This window comes from Notolepis coatsorum (genome assembly GCF_963971535.1).
Source record: "Notolepis coatsorum genome assembly, chromosome: 13".
NCBI classification, from domain to species: domain Eukaryota; kingdom Metazoa; phylum Chordata; class Actinopteri; order Aulopiformes; family Paralepididae; genus Notolepis; species Notolepis coatsorum.
Genome location: NC_140177.1, coordinates 26,817,318 through 26,839,384, shown reverse-complemented (window position 1 = coordinate 26,839,384; position 22,067 = coordinate 26,817,318). Strand labels below are relative to the sequence as shown.

The following is a 22,067-nucleotide window of genomic DNA, read 5'->3' as shown; positions in this document are numbered from 1 at the left end:
ACTGGTACAGAGAGAGATAGAGAGAGATTGCGGGGGATACTAATTAATTTTGCCACGGGGGGCATAATCCCACGGGACAATGCATTGGTAACTTGTTTCAAATGACAATATATACCTCTGTGATTATTATTGTACGGATCGGAATACGGGCATGCGCAAATATATTACAGTGATATGCTAGTGCTCCCGACTCGAGGGAGAGAGAGACAGACAGAGAGACGACAGCGCGATGCGCATGTGTATGTGTGCTCTGTCGCGAGTGTGTGTAAGCAGGGGCAGACCGCTGAGAGATCGCTCAGAGAATGTATGTGTGCTCTGTCGCGAGTGTGTGTAAGCAGGGGCAGACAGCTGAGGAGAGATCGCTCAGAGAATGTATGTGTGCTCTGTCGCGAGTGTGTGTAAGCAGGGGCAGACAGCTGAGGAGAGATCGCTCAGAGAAACGCAGCGTATGAGCCTCTCTCTCTGTTTCTCCCTCTCTCACTCTCTGCCTCTCCCGTTTGAGGAAGTGTTGGGTTTCACTATGCGCTACAACCACAGAGCCAATCAGATCACAATCAGCTCCACCAGCTCCCAGTTACGTCACCGAGCGAGTCAAATCAGAATGACCTAATTCACTGGAGGAAATTGTCTCAACTGAATGAGAGTAATCCGCCAATATGGTATTTAGAGACAGACCCATTGATACTAACCCCTATTACTATAAAACAATGCTAAACACTGAAAAAGGCCATTTATAATGCATGTCCCCTTTAAGACCTTTTAATACTTTTTTTTAGACACCCTGTACACTCCTGTCTTTTCCCAACATAAGATCTAAAAATTTTTACAGTGGCAAGGTTGCCACCTAGTGACATATATCCCACTACAGGCCATCAGGTGTCATCTCCAATCCAAAGTCCAACATCCAAGGAACACACTACCTGGTGAGGTAGGTCTCCTCAGCAGTGGTGTGTCCTCGTGTATTAAACTAATATGTAAGGAGTCTTGAAGTACAGATGATGGCTTATGTTGTACGGATGTTCGTTGGCCTCTGGGTTGTGCAAAGACGAGAGCTCAGGCAACAAATAAAATAACACAAGTGTTGTCACGGCTCACAGTATGTCATGTGTGAATCCTGTACAGTGGAACTGATTAGAGCTAGTTGGGCTCTATATTTCTATGGAACTGATTAGAGCTAGTTAGGCTATGTGTTTCTATGGAACCGATTAAAGCTAGTTGGGCTTTTTTTTTTGTGAAGGGGTGTTTTTTATTTTTTTCCTTTTTTTTTTTTACATAAAACCAGACACTAGTCTAGCTAGTTGGGCTTTACGTTTCTATGAAACTGATTAGAGCTAGTTGGGCTCTATGTTTCTATGGAACTGATTAGAGCTAGTTGGGCTGTTTCTATGGAACTGATTAGAGCTAGTTGGGCTCTATGTTTCTATGGAACTGATTAGAGCTTGCCAGGCTCCAAGTTGACCAAGTCTTAGTGGATAAGTCACTTTTAATTATTTATTTAATGATTATTCACATAAAAGGCCTGAATAACACATTTCCTGGAAAACGATAAGCACACCCCTGGCACCACAAAAGCATAGCCTTCTATAAGTAAGCACTAGTCTTACTAAGGAAGCAATAGTCTTCTATAAGTAAACACTAGTCTTCTATAAAGAAGCAATAGTCTTCTATAAGTAAACACTAGTCTTCTATAAGGAAGCGCTAGTCTTCTATAAGGAAGCACTAGTCTTCAATAAAAAGTCTAAAGTGGTCATTTTGCATCACTGAATTTGGAATTTGCAGGACAGTATTGAGGGCAATTTTATAGATTTCTCAATTGAACAAACTACATCGATTGGTCAACAAAATTCTATGACAATTGACCCACCTCAAGCCCTGTCCTCTTTCTTGATCCTCCAATCACAACTGTTGCTTCCCTCTGACAAATTTAGTTGACAATTTCTTTGGTCGGGACAGCCCTAGAATTGATACCGTCATAATGGGCTTAATTTCCTCTCCCAGACCATGTCAATAATGAATACTGTAGCTAAGAGAACATAGAACTTCCATTCAGTAAGTCAAGTGGATAACATTCAAACAACAGTGCAACAAGCTGACATAGACAATACAGTTTGTTACCATCTCATCATGATTATTTGCACAAGAAGAAATAAAAGTTAATATTTCACTCTGTATGTTCATTTAATTTAATCATATGAACAACTTAAAGATCAACACCCTGCAGATCATTATAGAATAAGATTTAATATATTGTATGAATTTATACATGATTAGAGCTAGTTAGGCTATGTGTTTCTATGGAACCGATTAAAGCTAGTTGGGCTTTTTTTTTTGTGAATGGGTGTTTTTTATTTTTTTCCTTTTTTATTTTACATAAAACCAGACACTAGTCTAGCTAGTTGGGCTTTACGTTTCTATGAAACTGATTAGAGCTAGTTGGGCTCTATGTTTCTATGGAACTGATTAGAGCTAGTTGGGCTGTTTCTATGGAACTGATTAGAGCTAGTTGGGCTCTATGTTTCTATGGAACTGATTAGAGCTTGCCAGGCTCCAAGTTGACCAAGTCTTAGTGGATAAGTCACTTTTAATTATTTATTTAATGATTATTCACATAAAAGGCCTGAATAACACATTTCCTGGAAAACGATAAGCACACCCCTGGCACCACAAAAGCATAGCCTTCTATAAGTAAGCACTAGTCTTACTAAGGAAGCAATAGTCTTCTATAAGTAAACACTAGTCTTCTATAAAGAAGCAATAGTCTTCTATAAGTAAACACTAGTCTTCTATAAGGAAGCGCTAGTCTTCTATAAGGAAGCACTAGTCTTCAATAAAAAGTCTAAAGTGGTCATTTTGCATCACTGAATTTGGAATTTGCAGGACAGTATTGAGGGCAATTTTATAGATTTCTCAATTGAACAAACTACATCGATTGGTCAACAAAATTCTATGACAATTGACCCACCTCAAGCCCTGTCCTCTTTCTTGATCCTCCAATCACAACTGTTGCTTCCCTCTGACAAATTTAGTTGACAATTTCTTTGGTCGGGACAGCCCTAGAATTGATACCGTCATAATGGGCTTAATTTCCTCTCCCAGACCATGTCAATAATGAATACTGTAGCTAAGAGAACATAGAACTTCCATTCAGTAAGTCAAGTGGATAACATTCAAACAACAGTGCAACAAGCTGACATAGACAATACAGTTTGTTACCATCTCATCATGATTATTTGCACAAGAAGAAATAAAAGTTAATATTTCACTCTGTATGTTCATTTAATTTAATCATATGAACAACTTAAAGATCAACACCCTGCAGATCATTATAGAATAAGATTTAATATATTGTATGAATTTATACATGCAAGTGCCTGGGACAAATATATATTCTTCTAAAGGGAATGCTGTTGCATGGCAATGTAAAAAAAAAAAAAAAAAGGGAAAAAGCACTTTACCAATAAATAGTGTTGTTATGATTGTGCATAAAACATCAAATGTTATGCTAGGCACCGGGAGATGATGCTGCTACTATGTGTTTTCCAGTCACAAAACCACATCAGCCTCAGGAATTCCTGTGAAAAAACTCATTGCAAACTCGGTTATTAAAATATACAAAGATATCAAACAAACAAAAAGAAAGAAAAGAAAGAATTCTAGATATTGTTTGCAATGAGTCCCCAGTCACGTCTCTAGTTGGCGAGGCTCTATATTTGCACAGTGATTCATCCGTTTTCAACGCTAGTGAGAACAGAGAGCGACGGGCAGCGTGGCCCTGGACAAGCTGCTGGCTTCCCTCTGTGAGAACCTCAAGCTTCTGACGAGGAGCAGGAGAAAAGGCAGATCAAAAGGGAACGATAAGAGAGATTTGGTGCTTCATACAAATTCACTGAAGAGCAAACTTATCAACAATAAATCGAGGGGTTGTTTCTGTGCTACACACCTGACACTGGAGCGTCATTAGCCTTCGTCTGTCTTCACTTGAAGTCAAGGCAGTAGAGCCCCACAGCGGTTCCGGCCACGTGGGAGTAGGAGAAGGGGCCGGAAGGAAGTAACAATTGGCTATTTGTTTTTGTTCTGTACTTGTTTGTTTTTCAAATGAACCGACCTACACTATCGTAACATCTTCCAACCCCCCCCCCCCCCCCCCCCCCCCCCCCCCAAATATCACAGAAAATATTCATATCATAGCGTTCCTTATTCAAAACAACAAACTATGAAGCCAGGGCGACTACGATGGCACTCCCGCTGCTAGCTCACTTAAACACAGACAGGCTGTAACAGAGCGAGGAGAGGGGAAAGACGACAGAGAAAGTAATTATTTAACAGTTTGGTAGCCATTTCTCAGAGAACCATTACATCTAAAACTACAGAGAAAGTCATTATTTAACAACAGTTTGGTAGCTGTTTCTCAGAGAACCATTACGTCTAAAACTACCAGGAAAGTTATTATTTAACAACAGTTTGGTAACTGTTTCTCTGAGAACCATTACATCTAAAACTACCAAGAAAGTAATTATTTAACAACAGTTTGGTAGCTGTTTAGAATGTTAAGGAACGGAACACACCGGCATCTGGACTTTCACTTCAATGGCTAAACTCTAAAACCTCTCACATCCTATTCATCCCTGGTTATTATGACCTGGTTATGACACCAAGACATTCTAATTTGTATCACCCCTTGGTTACTTTCGTTACAGTTAGGACAGACTGAAAGGGCACCTGCGTGGCTCAGTAGAATCACATCAGAAGCGTGTGAATGGGCTCGTCTTCAACGTCAAGACAGCAAAGCAAACCTGCGTCTAAAATGAGTCTCTAGTTTCGGCTAAACCTTAACATGCAAGGTGGTCCTCTCCCTGCTCCCCGACGACCCTGCCTGGCTCGTGGTGCAGTCTGTGTGGCAGATGGGTGCTTGGCAGGGTGGTGGTGGTGGTGGTGGCACTGGTGTCAGAGGGCTAGCTCAGGAGGTCTGGACATAGACCTATTCTCTGAAGGGTCTCCTCAGGCATGCAAAACACAGGGTTCACCATCTTGATCTGTTCGTCGCCGAGGAGGGAGAGACCAGCCACTCCGAACAGGGTGTGGAACGGGTCCACCTGCACGACAGAGAGAGAGAGAGAGAGAGAGAGAGAGAGAGAGAGAGAGAGAGAGAGATAGAGAGAGAGAGAGAGAAATATTAGATTAGATTAGATTCAAATGTATGTGTCATCATACAGCACAAGTACAGTACAACGAAAACAGGATTGGCATCCAACCAGAGTGCAAATGTAACAGTAAAGTGCAATAGTAATATACAATGTACAGGTGATTAAACTGGGTATAAAATATATAAACTAGTGCTACAGTGTAGTGCTAATCAGAATAAATATATATATATATGGTATATACAGCATTATTGTACATGCTATCATACAGAGTTATGGGTTATGTGCAGGTGTATTCAGACATATATATATGCGGTAAATGTTTAAAATATTGTTGTACATGCCATTATACAGAGTATATGGGTAGACTATAGTAATTATATTAAGAGTGGAAATCTATACTTTAAATAATAATGAATCATGTATTGAGTCTTAAAATCGTATTTGCTTAAAAGGAGTGAAAACGGGTGAGAAAATAGAATTAGTTTCAGAACAAGAGAAAAACAAGTTAATGGAAAATATGAATAAATATAAAGGGCGGGTGTATCCGTTTCTACAGACAAAGAGGAGGATAAAGGTCTCCTCCGTGTCGCTACGTGAGAGAAGAGGGGAGCTTCACCATGTCTCCCGGCCTGTCAGCAAACCCCCCGGTCTCCTCGTCCTGGCAGGCCAGAATGAAGGAGCTCAGCTTGGTCTTGTCTATCCAGTGGATCCTGCCGATGATCTTCAGCGAGGCCAACACCCACCACGAGTAGCACACGTCTGGGAGCTGAGAGAGACACGAGAGGGGAGAGAGTTCTTCCAGTCGTAAATCATTTATTCAAATTGAGAAACTGCTCCAAGAGTTCCATTAATTGCTCCATTGCATTTTGGTAATATCGTAACAATATGTAATAATGTACTTTTATACATGATAAAGAATAACAGAATCTGTTTTTTTATATAAAAACAAGTATATAAAATAAATCCAAATAAAATAGTATAATATAAAATAAAATAAATCTAAAGTAAAATAAAGTAGAAAATACAATAAAATACTCAAGCGGTGTAGAGGTCCTCACATTCGGTGACACATTGGGTAAAGACAAGCCTATGAAAGTAGGTCCTGGGAGGAAGATGGTGAACCGTCTGGTACTGACCTTCTCAGGTCGACCGTTGAGGCCTCCAGAGGGCAGCTGTCTCTCACACAGCCACCAGCCCAGCAGGTCCGCGTTCACCTGATGCAGCTGCCCTGTGATGGACAGGAACCCTGTACAGCAGTAGATCTGGGGAGGAAATCAAAACAACAGACATTTTGGTTGTTAGGGATGTGATGTGTTCCTGTGACTCATGCATGTTGCTTCATAGATACATCAGCTGGACATTCGTATGAACGTTACTCCGTAAAGCCACTGTAGAACGTGTTTCATACTTCTTAAGATATACTTCTAACCTAAATTGCATTTGATTAGTAATGTTACAATAAATGTGTATCAACCATGAAGATTCTACTACGCGCATGATTAACTCTCCGGTTTCCGACACAGGTGGAACCTGATAGGGCATACAGACCCTCATCTGCACCTTTGATCACACCGCCTACTTGCTCATATGCTTAGATTCAGAGTTAATTATATTGTGTACACTGCCTATTTTAACTTTTCTACTGTACTATAATTTTATAGCCTGTATATTTATGTCTTCTACTATTACCATGCCCATAGAAGAAGAAGAAGAAGAAGAAGAAGAAGAAGAAGAAGAAGAAGAAGAAGAAGAAGAAGAAGAAGAAGAAGAAGAAGAAGAAGAAGAAGAAGAAGAAGAAGAAGGAGGAGAGGAGAAGGAGAAGGAGGAGTGGAGGAGCAGCAACCGCACTATAGAAGGCCGTACACATGAAGAAGAAGAAGTGGAGGAGCAGCAACCGCACTATAGAAGACCGTACACATGAAGAAGAAGTAGAAGAAGAATATTTCAGTTGTGAAGTGGAGGAGCAGCAACATACCTGGCCGGCGTGAGACTCGGAGCCAGGCCTGCAGCCAAACCCTCCGTCGAAGTTCATGCAGGACAAGACAAACTCCACAGCTTTGTCCACGTTTATCAAGTCCAACTTGCCCTTGAACAGAACGAAAGACAATACAAGGTCTCTACTTGCCATGTAAAAAAACAACAAAAAAATACATAACTATATTGAATTTAGAAGCAGGCAGTCTAGGAAAATATGATGCAAGTCAAAGCAATACGACGCATATAGTTAAGTGTGAACGTACCAGTAAGGCGAGTGTTGCGACAGCACAGAAGGAGAAGCGTGTGTCGATTTCCCCTGTGAAAAGGACACCAAATGTTTACTGAAGTACAGCATCACACTGTTGCCATGTCCTATAGTCCAGTAACACGTTATCATCAGCATAGCTGCAAACTCAGTGAGTGAAAAACACTCAGAAATCATTCACTTAAGTGGCCTAATTTGGGATGAAAAAGGTGACTAGTTTGCAGGTATACATTAGACACAACTCTTAAAAGACACATTTTACATTTCAAAATCCAAGGTCTTGTGTGATAATGGATCAACAACTGTCTGAAGGTTCCCGGTTTGATTCTGGCTCCTCCCAGCAGCGTGTCGAAGTAAATGGTAAATGGTGCATTTATATAGTGCTTTTATCCAAAGCGCTTTACAATTAGTTCCTCACCCATTCACACACAGACGGCAGAGGCGACCGACCGTGCAAGGTGCCAACCTGCTCATCTGGAGCTCAAGGACACTTTGATTCAAGAGGTTTATTTATCACATACATTACATACCAGGGCATACAGTGAAATGCGGTTGGCCATGCCCGCTTCGATTGTGCAAGAATACAATAGTAATAAAATAAGTAGAAGATGATAAAGTAGACATAAAATAGACATCATAAAATAGACATGTAATAAATCCTGAGATAAAAGCAATACAATGTTGAGCTACGAATTAAAGGCAATGGGTCCTATGTACACTACTATACAATATACTAGTTGGGTCAAGAACCAACATTCTGTGACCATTCTCTGGCTAAGATGTTTTGATGATTGATTTGACTTCTATGGACTTTTTATAAAATATTTAGCCCCCGTGTCCCTCCGAAAAATCCCGGAATTTTTTGTCAGATGGCCAAATCCAAAATATCTGCTGACGCCATCTTGAAAAATTTACTTTTGATCCAGAGCACCTAGAATCATGTATGAATACACTTTTTTGTGTAAGTCAACCATGACGATTCCAATTCTGACATTAGTTTGACTCTATGACATCAATTTAACCCAGAAATCCAAGATGGCCACCATCCAGTAGAGCAAAAATGTAGAAAGAGACAGCAGAGCGAAAATGTAACTTTTGAATGGGAAAGTAAGATTTGGTGTTTGGGCAGGGCTTCAGACTAACAACTTTCCCAATAGCTAGCTAGCTAGCAACAACAACTAGTTAGCTAATATAGTCATTGTAGCCCTGTGTTTGGGGTTTGTTAACCCTTGTGTTGTGTTCGAAAGCTGTTTCTTTCAGGAGTTATTTTGATGATGTTCTGAGCTTGTGCTCAGCCTTCTGTTTCAAAAGGTATCTTGGACCTCGCCATTCCTTGACATGAAGAACTCCTGTTGACCTCGCTCATCCAGGCCTTCTTCTTCAATAGACTGCGAGTGTGTGTGTGTGTGTGCGCATACGTGCGTGTGCACATGTGTGTGTGCGTACGTGCGTGCACTATCCCTTCATACAATGGGTTTCACGCTGGCTTGAATATGGAGCAGAGGAAGAGCAAGGCTTATTTTCATACATCTTACAATAAACCGCCCAACAAGTCAGTTGTGAATGACATCATGGAGAAGCTGTCTACCATCATCGCAACTAAGCACATGCCCTTCGCCTTCTTAGTGGGAGATCATCCTGTGTACGTCCTCATCACTCTGCTCAAGGCCGAGAACCCAAACAAGTACCATGACATTGTACCCTTTCTTGGTCCCTTCCATACACAGTGTGTGATGATGAGCGCTATCTACAAGCGCTACAAGGGGAGTGAGCTAGGAGATGTACTTGTGGCAGGAGGAGTTATTGCAGAGGGCTCCGTCGACCGTGCACTGAAAGGCAAGCATTACAAGAGGGGGCTGCGTTGCTTGAGGCTCATATATGAGGCACTCATGAGTCAGCTCGTAAAGGGGAGGCTCATGCCCAACCTGGCTGATGAGACAAGGGAGAACCTTGAGATTCTGAGAGATATGAGTCTCTCCCAAGAACCCCGTGCAGCTGCACATGCGGCACTGGAGGATGATACTGACCTCGAGAGCCTCATCACCAATTTCTTCACCCAGGTGGAGGCCAGTGACATGGCGGACTACTGGAGGGACTTCCTGTCTATGACGGATGCACTCATGCAGAATGTGCATGCAGTACATATCTGCAACTTGGATGAGTATGTCAGCTCTCTGCGTGCCATGCTGCAATGGATGGTAGTGTACGACAACAATAGGTATGGAAGGTGGCTGCCTGACTTCTGGGCAATGCTGACAGCTCTCCCTGCTGATCAGGTCGCCTTCCTTCATACTGACTTCACTCAGTCCATCACAGGCAACCCCTACTCCAACATGGCCTGGGACATGTGGATCGAGTGTACAATGAACAAGGGCAGCAAAATGAAGTCTGGCTGGCTCTCCATCCTCCAGAATGAGAAGCAGCTGCTGGTGCACTCCAGAAATGTGAACAATTTGGCCAAGATCCGGGTGGCTCACAATGCCCTGGCCACACACAAAAAGCCAAGAGGAAGCACATAGAATGTGGTCCGAAAAGGATGAGAGAAGATGAGCAGCGTGTGCAGGACCTGGTTGCATGCATGCATGAGTTTGATTCCTTCCCATTTGATCCAGCCTCACCCACCCTCTGCACCCTACAGTCAGCCATGCCTGCCTCTGATGAACTCATCGCGGACTTCAACTCAGCCTATGCTGTGGGAGAGGAGAAGTTGACCAGCTTCTTGCAAGACAGAGTGTTCAGTAAGAAAACCTCCCTCCATGCACCTGTCCCTCTGAGCAAACGCTTGACATTTGCCAAGCAGCCCTGCATGGAGAAGCCCGGGGAGGAACTCAAAGCAAGAGCTGCTGAGATGGAGCGGAGTGCTCTCAAGGCAGTGATCAACCTGGTTGAGGTCAGTCAACTTGTGAATCTCTCAGAGTTGCTGGAACATCGTGTTGTCGAGGAATGTGTGGCCTTATTCAACTCCAATGGCACATATAGGAAGACACAGAAGAACAAGCTCATTCAGAAGCTCTCTCTCCAATCTGTAGATCTGCAAGAACCCTACACCGCTCTTGTCGACATGGGCATGATCTGGAGGATGGCAACCCCATCAGCAGAAGATCGGCAGACACAAGATGGCACCCCATACAAGTGGTTGGACTATGTCCACAAGGTAGCATCCATCATCCTTGCCCGCCATGGTGATGCTGACCGTGTTTTCTGTGTAAATGACCCGTACGACGTAGCATACTCAACTAAAGATGATGAGCGAGATCTGCGGGTACAAGGTAAGGTACATGTCCCCAACACCTACATGAAGCTGGGTGACCCCTTCCCCTCTGCCAGAGAGTTCAAAATACTGCTGTGTAGCGTCAGCAACAAGGAGCGGCTACAAAAAGTAATATGCAGCTATCTGACTGACCTTGTTGCACAGGGTGTAGATACAGAGATCGTCTACTCTGTTGGCTCCCACTGCACCAACTTGTCAACCCAGCAACCAATGCAGAACTACAGCTTTGACCAGTCTGAGGCTGACACCATCCTCTTCTCTGCTTACACAGTTCTACGTGAGTCAGGCTACAGTGGCCCTGTGGTCATTGATGCAGCCGACACCGATGCCTATGTCATGGCAGCGGTCATCTCTCAACAGCTGCCCGGTATGCTCTGCATCAAGAGAAAGCAGAACACGGTCTTCTGCCGTGGCCTGGTTACTGAGGAGATGGCAGATTGTATTGTGCAGCTACACTGCATTACAGGCTGTGATGCCAATTCAGCTTCTATGACAAGGGTAAGTCGTCTGTTTATGACAAGGTGGCAAAGAGCCCTATGGCACGACGGCTGCTCTCGCGGTGTGGAGATAGCCTTGACCTTGAGGAGGAGGTGCTAGAGGAGCTGTTCAAGTTCACACGACATGTTATTTATGGCGACAAGAAGAGTAGCACCATGGCTGAGGCCCGTGCCACAAAGTGGAAGAGAATGAAGAACAAATCATTCATCAATCTCCCTCCAGATGCAGATAGCCTACGCCAACACTGCCTCCGTGCCAACTACTTGGCATATCTAGTGCGCCACCCCTCCCTGAAGCGACACCCTTCGCCACTCGGACATGGCTGGGAGCTGGTGGGTGGTCGCTGTCGCCCTGTCTGCCACACACGACCTGCTCTCCCATCACATCTACCTGCACCAGGGCCAGCTGAAGAAAGTGAGGAAGAGGAGAGTGAGGAGGATGATGATGAGAAGGGAGATGATGATGTGAGGAGGGGTGATTCATTGGAATCTGATGATTCAGAATCTAGTGAGGCAGAATGCTCTGATTCGGACTGATCATGACATGTTTAAAGTGGTTTCATTGTTGGGGCGCTCCAGTAGCACACCACATAGCGTGCTGAGTCGCGAAGCGGTCGTCCCGGGTTCGTTTCCCAGTCCCGGCGACCATTTGCTGCATGTCTTCCCTACCTCTCCTCCCGTTCTCCCTCTCTCCCTCTATCGGTCCTGCGTGGCCAGAAAAAGCTGAAAATGCTATAAAGTAAAAAAAAAAAAAAAAAGGTTTCATTGTTAATCTGTTCAAGTTACAGATATTTAAGAGAGCGTATTTTGAAGTATAATTAGTTATCTTATCATACTGTACATTCATCAATTATTTTGCTGAGATCCTTATGAAGGTAGTTTGTTTAAAGTACAGCAGTACCATGGTAAAATTGGTTTTGACATTAAAAGTTACATTTTCGCTCTACTATATGGTGGCCATCTTGGATTTCTGGGTCAAATTGATGTCATAGAGTCAAACTGATGTCAGAATTGGAATCGTCATGGTTGACTTACACAATAAAGTGTATTCATACATGATTCTAGGTGCTCTGGATCAAAAGTTAATTTTTCAAGATGGCGTCAGCAGGTATTTTGGATTTGGCCATCTGACAAAAAATGCCGGGATTTTTCGGAGGGACACGGGGGCTAAATATTTTATAAAAGGTCCATAGAAGTCAAATCAATCATCAAAACATCTTAGCCAGAGAATGGTCACAGAATGTTGGTTCTTGACCCAACTATACAGTTTTACTTTATGTCCCTATGCTATACTTGATGTTACTAACTATAATCACAACAAGTTCTTTCCTTAAAGTGACCTTCTTTTTTCCCCCCTTCCTTTAACACATTGAGTGCCAACGACGAGATTAGTCGTGCTAACTCGCCATGCGTTAAGTGCCAATGACGAGTTCTCGTCTTTTAATCGTTATTTCTTTTTATTAGCGATATCCAGTAATTTTTCATCCATCCAGCCTGACATTATCATTGTGCTCGAAAAGGGCAAATACCGCCGCCTATCGTCTCCCAGATGGTAATGCACATCATTGGATTGGATTGGGTGGGCATGTGCCTCAGAAAAAAAGTCTGGTCCGGGGTTTTCCCTTCTCTGGCAAGGAGTATCGTGTCATCACATTCACTGGCAAGGCTCGGAGCAGCGTCGATTATGTGTTTTGGTGCTATAACGTTGGATCAATAAACGCGATCAATATTTGGAATGGCAATCAGGAATTTGATTCATCTTTTTTCAGAACATCTGATGTGAGGTAAGGACTCTATTTTACCAGTATTGGGTTAATCAGATGTTTTTTTCTCAGCGTGTGTGTATGACGTTAGCGCTGACCAGGTCATGGATAATAGATTTTTCAGCCGGCTTCTCTAGCGTGCATAAGAACACATATATTATCGATAATCTAGCGTTTATTTGAAAAACGATTCATAAATCAGCCGAAAAATTACAACGTGTTTTGTGTATTCCACTAAAGAGCTATTATCGCGGAATTTCTCTGGAATTACTAGGACTCTCCAAAACTATACTCGTATTCAAAACGGTATAAAACGGAAATGTACCAATGAAAAAACAATCCGCTTCGTACATGTTGACTGCAAGCAAGTCATTGATAAGCGAGGGGTGTTTTAGACCCATAGCCATAATTTAAGATATAGTTTAAGCCTTCGCAAATTTCCCCGACCTCCCATTGACTTCAGTGCTGGCACTCTAGCCCTATATGGTCAAAGGGGCATGGCACTCAATGTGTTAAAAGTGTCCTTTTCTTATGTGTTTAAAGTTACTTGTGGTGCGTTTGTGTGTGAGAGAGTGCAGAATGTTGTGTTGTGTGTGTGTATGTGTGTGCTCATGTGTGCTTGTGTGTGGAGAGATCAGTGTTCAGTGTTCTGATGTCCTGGGGGAAGAAGCTGAGCCTTAGTCTCTCTGACACACTGCCGGGAGGAGCGGGAATCGAACCGTGAACCTTCCGATTACCAGACGACCGCTCTAGCACTGTAGCCACAGACTGCCCACGATGAGCAGGTCGGCACCTCGCACGGTCGCCTCCGCCACCGCTGTGTGAGTGAGTGGCTGAATGTGAGGCTGAATGTGTAAAGCGCTTTGGATAAAAGCTCTATATAAAAATTCAAAACAGTCCATTAGTGTGAATTGGGGCTGAACAACAACAAGACTTTTCTTTGCGTAAAATGTCAAACTCAGAAGAGCTGGGAATTAGAACATTAGTTTAATCAGGTTCCAGGCTGCATCGTCAGCTCACCCCATTTATCTCCAGCAAACGAGCCGTCTTCCTGCTGCAGGCCCCGGACGTACTCCACCACCTTGTCCACGTCGATCACACCGACGCTGTCGTACAGGGACAGGATCTGGGGGCCAGATCAAACATTTAACAATTAGAATACATCCAGATATTAAAGCACATTCAAAAGCCCAAAAGGTTCCGACATCAGAGGAGAAATCAAACTCTTCTGTGGACATAAACGCTGACAGGGTGACAAATTAAGATTCTTCTGGGCACATAGATTTTATTCTTTTTCCCCCAGATGACCTGGCTCATAACACATTCGAAATCTAGAATTTAGTTGATCTTAGTTGCTTTTTCTGCTCGTTCTGAAGTTATGATGAACTGGGTTTTAGTGAATATGTGACAGAATTGGGAGACTTTACATAAAATGACAACAAGGATAATACCAGCGGTATTCAGGGTGATAACAATAACTGCAAGACCGCAGTAATACAAGGCATAATGTAGCCTAGGAGACATAACGCAGGGTAGGAGACATAACGCAGGGTAGGAGACATAACGCAGGGTAGGAGACATAATGCAGGGTAGGAGACATAACGCAGGGTAGGAGACATAACGCAGGGTAGGAGACATAATGCAGGGTAGGAGACATAACGCAGGGTAGGAGACATAACGCAGGGTAGGAGACATAACGCAGGGTAGGAGACATAATGCAGGGTAGGAGACATAATGCAGGGTAGGAGACATAACGCAGGGTAGGAGACATAATGCAGGGTAGGAGACATAATGCAGGGTAGGAGACATAATGCAGGGTAGGAGACATAACGCACGGTAGGCGACATAATGCAGGGTAGGAGACATAATGCAGGGTAGGAGACATAATGCAGGGTAGAGACATAATATAGGGTAGGAGACATAATGCAGGTTAGAGGCATAATGTAGGTTAGAGGCATAATGCAGGTTAGAGGCATAATGCAGGTTAGAGGCATAATGTAGGTTAGAGACATAATGTAGGTTAGGAGGCATAATGCAGGTTAGAGACATAATGTAGGTTAGAGGCATAATGCAGGTTAGAGGCATAATGTAGGTTAGAGACATAATGCAGGTTAGAGGCATAATGTAGGTTAGAGGCATAATGTAGGTTAGAGACATAATGTAGGTTAGAGGCATAATGTAGGTTAGAGGCATAATGCAGGTTAGAGGCATAATGCAGGTTAGAGGCATAATGCAGGTTAGAGGCATAATGTAGGTTAGAGGCATAATGTAGGTTAGAGGCATAATGTAGGTTAGAGGCATAATGCAGGGTAGGAGACATAATGTAGGTTAGAGGCATAATGTAGGTTAGAGGCATAATGTAGGTTAGAGACATAATGTAGGTTAGAGGCATAATGTAGGTTAGAGGCATAATGTAGGTTAGAGGCATAATGCAGGTTAGAGGCATAATGTAGGTTAGAGGCATAATGTAGGTTAGAGGCATAATGTAGGTTAGAGGCATAATGTAGGTTAGGAGGCATAATGCAGGGTAGGAGGCATAATGCAGGTTAGGAGGCATAATGTAGGTTAGAGGCATAATGCAGGTTAGAGGCATAATGTAGGTTAGAGGCATAATGCAGGGTAGAGGCATAATGTAGGTTAGAGGCATAATGCAGGTTAGAGGCATAATGTAGGTTAGAGGCATAATGTAGGTTAGGAGGCATAATGCAGGTTAGAGGCATAATTCAGGGTAGAGGCATAATGCAGGGTAGAGGCATAATGTAGGTTAGAGGCATAATGCAGGTTAGAGGCATAATGCAGGGTAGAGGCATAATGCAGGGTAGAGGCATAATGTAGGTTAGAGGCATAATGCAGGGTAGAGGCATAATGTAGGTTAGGAGACATAATGTAGGTTAGAGGCATAATGTAGGTTAGAGACATAATTCAGGGTAGAGGCATAATGCAGGGTAGAGGCATAATGTAGGTTAGAGGCATAATGCAGGGTAGAGGCATAATGTAGGTTAGGAGACATAATGTAGGTTAGAGGCATAATGTAGGTTAGAGACATAATGTAGGTTAGAGGCATAATGCAGGTTAGAGGCATAATGCAGGTTAGAGGCATAATGTAGGTTAGAGGCATAATGTAGGTTAGAGGCATAATGTAGGTTAGAGACATAATGCAGGTTAGAGGCATAATGTAGGTTAGAGGCATAATGTAGGTTAGAGGCATAATGCAGGTTAGAGGCATAATGTAGGTTAGAGGCATAATGTAGGTTAGAGGCATAATGCAGGTTAGAGGCATAATGTAGGTTATAGGCATAATGTAGGTTAGAGGCATAATGTAGGTTAGAGGCATAATGTAGGTTAGAGGCATAATGCAGGTTAGAGGCATAATGTAGGTTAGAGGCATAATGTAGGTTAGAGGCATAATGCAGGGTAGGAGACATAATGCAGGTTAGAGGCATAATGTAGGTTAGAGGCATAATGCAGGGTAGAGGCATAATGTAGGTTAGGAGGCATAATGCAGGGTAGAGGCATAATGTAGGTTAGAGGCATAATGCAGGTTAGAGGCATAATGCAGGTTAGAGGCATAATGCAGGTTAGGAGGCATAATGTAGGTTAGAGGCATAATGCAGGTTAGAGGCATAATGCAGGTTAGAGGCATAATGTAGGTTAGAGGCATAATGCAGGTTAGAGGCATAATGCAGGTTAGAGGCATAATGTAGGTTAGAGCAGGGCTGTACGTTAACTTTTTTTGCACATAGCACTGGTGCTACAGAGGTTGATAGTTTTGTAGCACAGGCCAAAATCTTGTAGCACAAGTATAAAACGTGTTATATTTGTAACAGTCACAAATGTGCCTATTGTATTTGTGTTATTTAGTTGCAGTGCCATGTTTGGCTGTCATTTAGTATATCGCCATGTGTTATTATTACTATGATACTCTCATATGCTATTTTAAATTAATATCATAAACAACATAAGGAATATTAGCATAATTTTGAGTGGACTGAAGGAATGAGTCAGTGTTAATAGTTTTAAATGCAAATAATTTATTGAAACATAGAAGTGGGGTCGGTTGGGACACACACACACACACACACAATGGGGGACCCTGATGTAAACAAGACAAACGTCTTTCTCTGGTCTGCATCCCCTTAACAATTGTGTGTATTGAGCCGTACTGTACCCATTCTGCAATCTGTTAAATAAAGTTTTCATTCATTCACACACACTGTTTCAACTCACCACCCCCGCATCATATTGTAGTCTAGTCTGTCTTCAAACTTCCACTCCTCTCGAAACTTGTATTTGAATATCATCATTATCTGTCCATCCTCAGTTTACTATAATATACTCCTGTCCTGAGTCTTGACTAGTGACTTCATCGTCTTTCCAAACGCACGCACGCACGCACACACACACAGGGAAGGGGAGAGAGTGCCCCCCCATTTCCCTTTCCACACTGTGTCTGCTGGCTCTGCCTGTGATCAAGATTAGCTTGTTAGCTTGCTAACGTTGTAGTGATTGTAATGGTACATAAACGTTAATTTCGGGCGATGTGCGCATAAAGGAATGGCGACGGTGCAAAGCATGTAGATGCATTTGACCCGTTGCGAGAAAGAAAAAACACCACGGACTTATTTCGGGACGTGTAGGCGCACTGCTGTGTTAACGCAGCAACCGACCAACGCGCTGCTCTGCTTGCAGAAGCAGTGGCACGGATAGGGCGGATACGACTCGTCGAGTTGTCACAAGAGTTTTTTCAAAATAAGAGTATCATATGCACCTGAACGTTGCTAGCTTTCGGAGCCTAGCTGGAGCTGCGCGTGGGCAGAAATGAGACCCGCTACAGGATTTTCAAAATAAGAGTATCTATATGAACCGAATCCCTATCGCACCAGTGCTACTGAAGTAAATCCATCCATCGCACAGACAGCTGTTGCTGTAGCACGTGCGAGATATATGTCGCACTGTACACCCCTGGGTTAGAGGCATAATGTAGGTTAGAGGCATAATGCAGGTTAGAGGCATAATGTAGGTTAGAGGCATAATGCAGGTTAGAGGCATAATGCAGGTTAGAGGCATAATGTAGGTTAGAGGCATAATGTAGGTTAGAGGCATAATGTAGGTTAGAGGCATAATGTAGGTTAGAGGCATAATGCAGGTTAGAGGCATAATGTAGGTTAGAGGCATAATGCAGGTTAGAGGCATAATGCAGGGTAGGAGACATAATGCAGGTTAGAGGCATAATGCAGGGTAGAGGCATAATGCAGGTTAGAGGCATAATGCAGGTTAGAGGCATAATGTAGGTTAGAGGCATAATGCAGGTTAGGAGGCATAATGTAGGTTAGGAGGCATAATGTAGGTTAGAGGCATAATGCAGGTTAGAGGCATAATGCAGGTTAGAGGCATAATGTAGGTTAGAGGCATAATGCAGGTTAGAGGCATAATGCAGGTTAGAGGCATAATGCAGGTTAGAGGCATAATGTAGGTTAGAGGCATAATGCAGGTTAGAGGCATAATGCAGGGTAGAGGCATAATGCAGGTTAGAGGCATAATGTAGGGTAGAGGCATAATGCAGGGTAGGAGACATAATGTAGGTTAGAGGCATAATGCAGGTTAGAGGCATAATGCAGGTTAGAGGCATAATGCAGGTTAGAGGCATAATGCAGGGTAGGAGACATAATGCAGGTTAGAGGCATAATGCAGGTTAGAGGCATAATGTAGGGTAGAGGCATAATGTAGGGTAGGAGACATAATGCAGGTTAGAGGCATAATGCAGGGTAGGAGACATAATGCAGGTTAGAGGCATAATGCAGGTTAGAGGCATAATGTAGGTTAGAGGCATAATGCAGGTTAGAGGCATAATGCAGGTTAGAGGCATAATGCAGGTTAGAGGCATAATGCAGGTTAGAGGCATAATGCAGGTTAGAGGCATAATGCAGGGTAGAGGCATAATGCAGGTTAGAGGCATAATGTAGGTTAGAGGCATAATGCAGGGTAGAGGCATAATGCAGGGTAGGAGACATAATGCAGGGTAGAGGCATAATGCAGGTTAGAGGCATAATGTAGGTTAGAGGCATAATGCAGGTTAGAGGCATAATGCAGGTTAGAGGCATAATGCAGGTTAGAGGCATAATGTAGGTTAGAGGCATAATGCAGGTTAGAGGCATAATGTAGGTTAGAGGCATAATGCAGGTTAGAGGCATAATGTAGGTTAGAGGCATAATGTAGGTTAGAGGCATAATGCAGGTTAGAGGCATAATGCAGGTTAGAGGCATAATGCAGGTTAGAGGCATAATGTAGGTTAGAGGCATAATGTAGGTTAGAGGCATAATGTAGGTTAGAGACATAATGTAGGGTAGGAGGCATAATGTAGGTTAGAGGCATAATGCAGGTTAGAGGCATAATTCAGGGTAGAGGCATAATGCAGGGTAGGAGACATAATGCAGGGTAGAGGCATAATGTAGGTTAGAGGCATAATGTAGGGTAGGAGGCATAATGTAGGGTAGAGGCATAATGCAGGTTAGAGGCATAATTCAGGGTAGAGGCATAATGCAGGTTAGAGGCATAATGTAGGTTAGAGGCATAATGCAGGTTAGAGGCATAATGCAGGTTAGAGACATAATGCAGGTTAGAGGCATAATGCAGGTTAGAGGCATAATGCAGGTTAGAGGCATAATGTAGGTTAGAGGCATAATGTAGGTTAGAGGCATAATTCAGGGTAGAGGCATAATGTAGGTTAGAGGCATAATGTAGGTTAGAGGCATAATGTAGGTTAGAGGCATAATGCAGGTTAGAGGCATAATGCAGGTTAGAGGCATAATGTAGGTTAGAGGCATAATGCAGGTTAGAGGCATAATGTAGGGTAGGAGACATAATGTAGGTTAGAGGCATAATGCAGGTTAGAGGCATAATGCAGGTTAGAGGCATAATGTAGGTTAGAGGCATAATGCAGGTTAGAGGCATAATGCAGGGTAGGAGACATAATGCAGGGTAGGAGACATAATGCAGGGTAGAGGCATAATGTAGGTTAGAGGCATAATGCAGGTTAGAGGCATAATGCAGGTTAGAGGCATAATGTAGGTTAGAGGCATAATGCAGGTTAGAGGCATAATGCAGGTTAGAGGCATAATGCAGGTTAGAGACATAATGCAGGTTAGAGGCATAATGCAGGTTAGAGGCATAATGCAGGGTAGGAGACATAATGCAGGGTAGGAGACATAATGCAGGGTAGAGGCATAATGTAGGTTAGAGGCATAATGCAGGTTAGAGGCATAATGCAGGTTAGAGGCATAATGTAGGTTAGAGGCATAATGCAGGTTAGAGGCATAATGCAGGTTAGAGGCATAATGTAGGTTAGAGGCATAATGCAGGTTAGAGGCATAATGCAGGTTAGAGGCATAATGCAGGTTAGAGACATAATGTAGGTTAGAGGCATAATGCAGGTTAGAGGCATAATGCAGGTTAGAGGCATAATGCAGGTTAGAGGCATAATTCAGGTTAGAGGCATAATGTAGGTTAGAGGCATAATGCAGGTTAGAGGCATAATGCAGGTTAGAGGCATAATGCAGGTTAGAGGCATAATTCAGGTTAGAGGCATAATGCAGGTTAGAGACATAATGCAGGGTAGGAGACATAATGCAGGGTAGAGGCATAATGCAGGTTAGAGGCATAATGCAGGGTAGGAGATATAATGTAGGTTAGAGGCATAATGCAGGTTAGAGGCATAATGCAGGTTAGAGGCATAATGCAGGTTAGAGGCATAATGCAGGTTAGAGGCATAATGTAGGTTAGAGGCATAATGCAGGTTAGAGGCATAATGCAGGTTAGAGGCATAATGCAGGTTAGAGGCATAATGTAGGTTAGAGGCATAATGCAGGTTAGAGGCATAATGCAGGGTAGAGGCATAATGTAGGTTAGAGGCATAATGCAGGTTAGAGGCATAATGTAGGTTAGAGGCATAATGCAGGTTAGAGGCATAATGCAGGGTAGAGGCATAATGCAGGTTAGAGGCATAATGCAGGTTAGAGGCATAATGCAGGTTAGAGGCATAATGTAGGTTAGAGGCATAATGTAGGTTAGAGGCATAATGTAGGTTAGAGACATAATGTAGGGTAGGAGGCATAATGTAGGTTAGAGGCATAATGCAGGTTAGAGGCATAATGTAGGTTAGAGGCATAATGCAGGTTAGAGGCATAATGTAGGTTAGAGGCATAATGTAGGTTAGAGGCATAATGCAGGGTAGGATACATAATGTAGGTTAGAGGCATAATGCAGGGTAGGATACATAATGTAGGTTAGAGGCATAATGCAGGGTAGAGGCATAATGCAGGTTAGAGGCATAATGCAGGTTAGAGGCATAATGCAGGTTAGAGGCATAATGTAGGTTAGAGGCATAATGTAGGTTAGAGGCATAATGTAGGTTAGAGACATAATGTAGGGTAGGAGGCATAATGTAGGTTAGAGGCATAATGCAGGTTAGAGGCATAATGTAGGTTAGAGGCATAATGCAGGTTAGAGGCATAATGTAGGTTAGAGGCATAATGTAGGTTAGAGGCATAATGTAGGTTAGAGGCATAATGCAGGTTAGAGGCATAATGTAGGTTAGAGGCATAATGTAGGTTAGAGGCATAATGCAGGGTAGGATACATAATGTAGGTTAGAGGCATAATGCAGGGTCGGATACATAATGTAGGTTAGAGGCATAATGCAGGTTAGAGGCATAATGTAGGTTAGAGGCATAATGCAGGTTAGAGGCATAATGTAGGTTAGAGGCATAATGTAGGTTAGAGGCATAATGTAGGTTAGAGGCATAATGTAGGTTAGAGGCATAATGCAGGTTAGAGGCATAATGTAGGTTAGAGGCATAATGCAGGTTAGAGGCATAATGCAGGTTAGAGGCATAATGTAGGTTAGGAGGCATAATGTAGGTTAGAGGCATAATGCAGGTTAGAGGCATAATGCAGGTTAGAGGCATAATGTAGGTTAGAGGCATAATGCAGGTTAGAGGCATAATGTAGGTTAGGAGGCATAATGTAGGGTAGAGACATAATGCAGGTTAGAGACATAATGCAGGTTAGAGGCATAATGCAGGGTAGAGGCATAATGTAGGTTAGAGGCATAATGTAGGTTAGAGGCATAATGTAGGTTAGAGGCATAATGTAG

At 43.0% G+C, this 22,067-nt stretch overlaps 1 protein-coding gene across 1 annotated transcript in view; it reads right to left on the bottom strand.

The window, feature by feature from the left end:
• Positions 1 to 4,171: 4,171 nt before the first annotated feature.
• Positions 4,172 to 22,067, bottom strand: part of rabggtb (Rab geranylgeranyltransferase subunit beta) — a 33,469-nt gene continuing 15,573 nt past the window's right edge. The window contains exons 4-9 of the mRNA XM_084328084.1: positions 13,938 to 14,043; positions 7,385 to 7,437; positions 7,120 to 7,230; positions 6,281 to 6,406; positions 5,761 to 5,910; positions 4,172 to 5,093 (exon numbers count right to left, since the gene is read on the bottom strand). Coding sequence (XP_084184210.1) covers positions 4,953 to 5,093; positions 5,761 to 5,910; positions 6,281 to 6,406; positions 7,120 to 7,230; positions 7,385 to 7,437; positions 13,938 to 14,043 — 687 coding nt within the window. The 3' untranslated portion in view covers positions 4,172 to 4,952. The remainder of the gene's footprint in view (positions 5,094 to 5,760; positions 5,911 to 6,280; positions 6,407 to 7,119; positions 7,231 to 7,384; positions 7,438 to 13,937; positions 14,044 to 22,067) is intronic.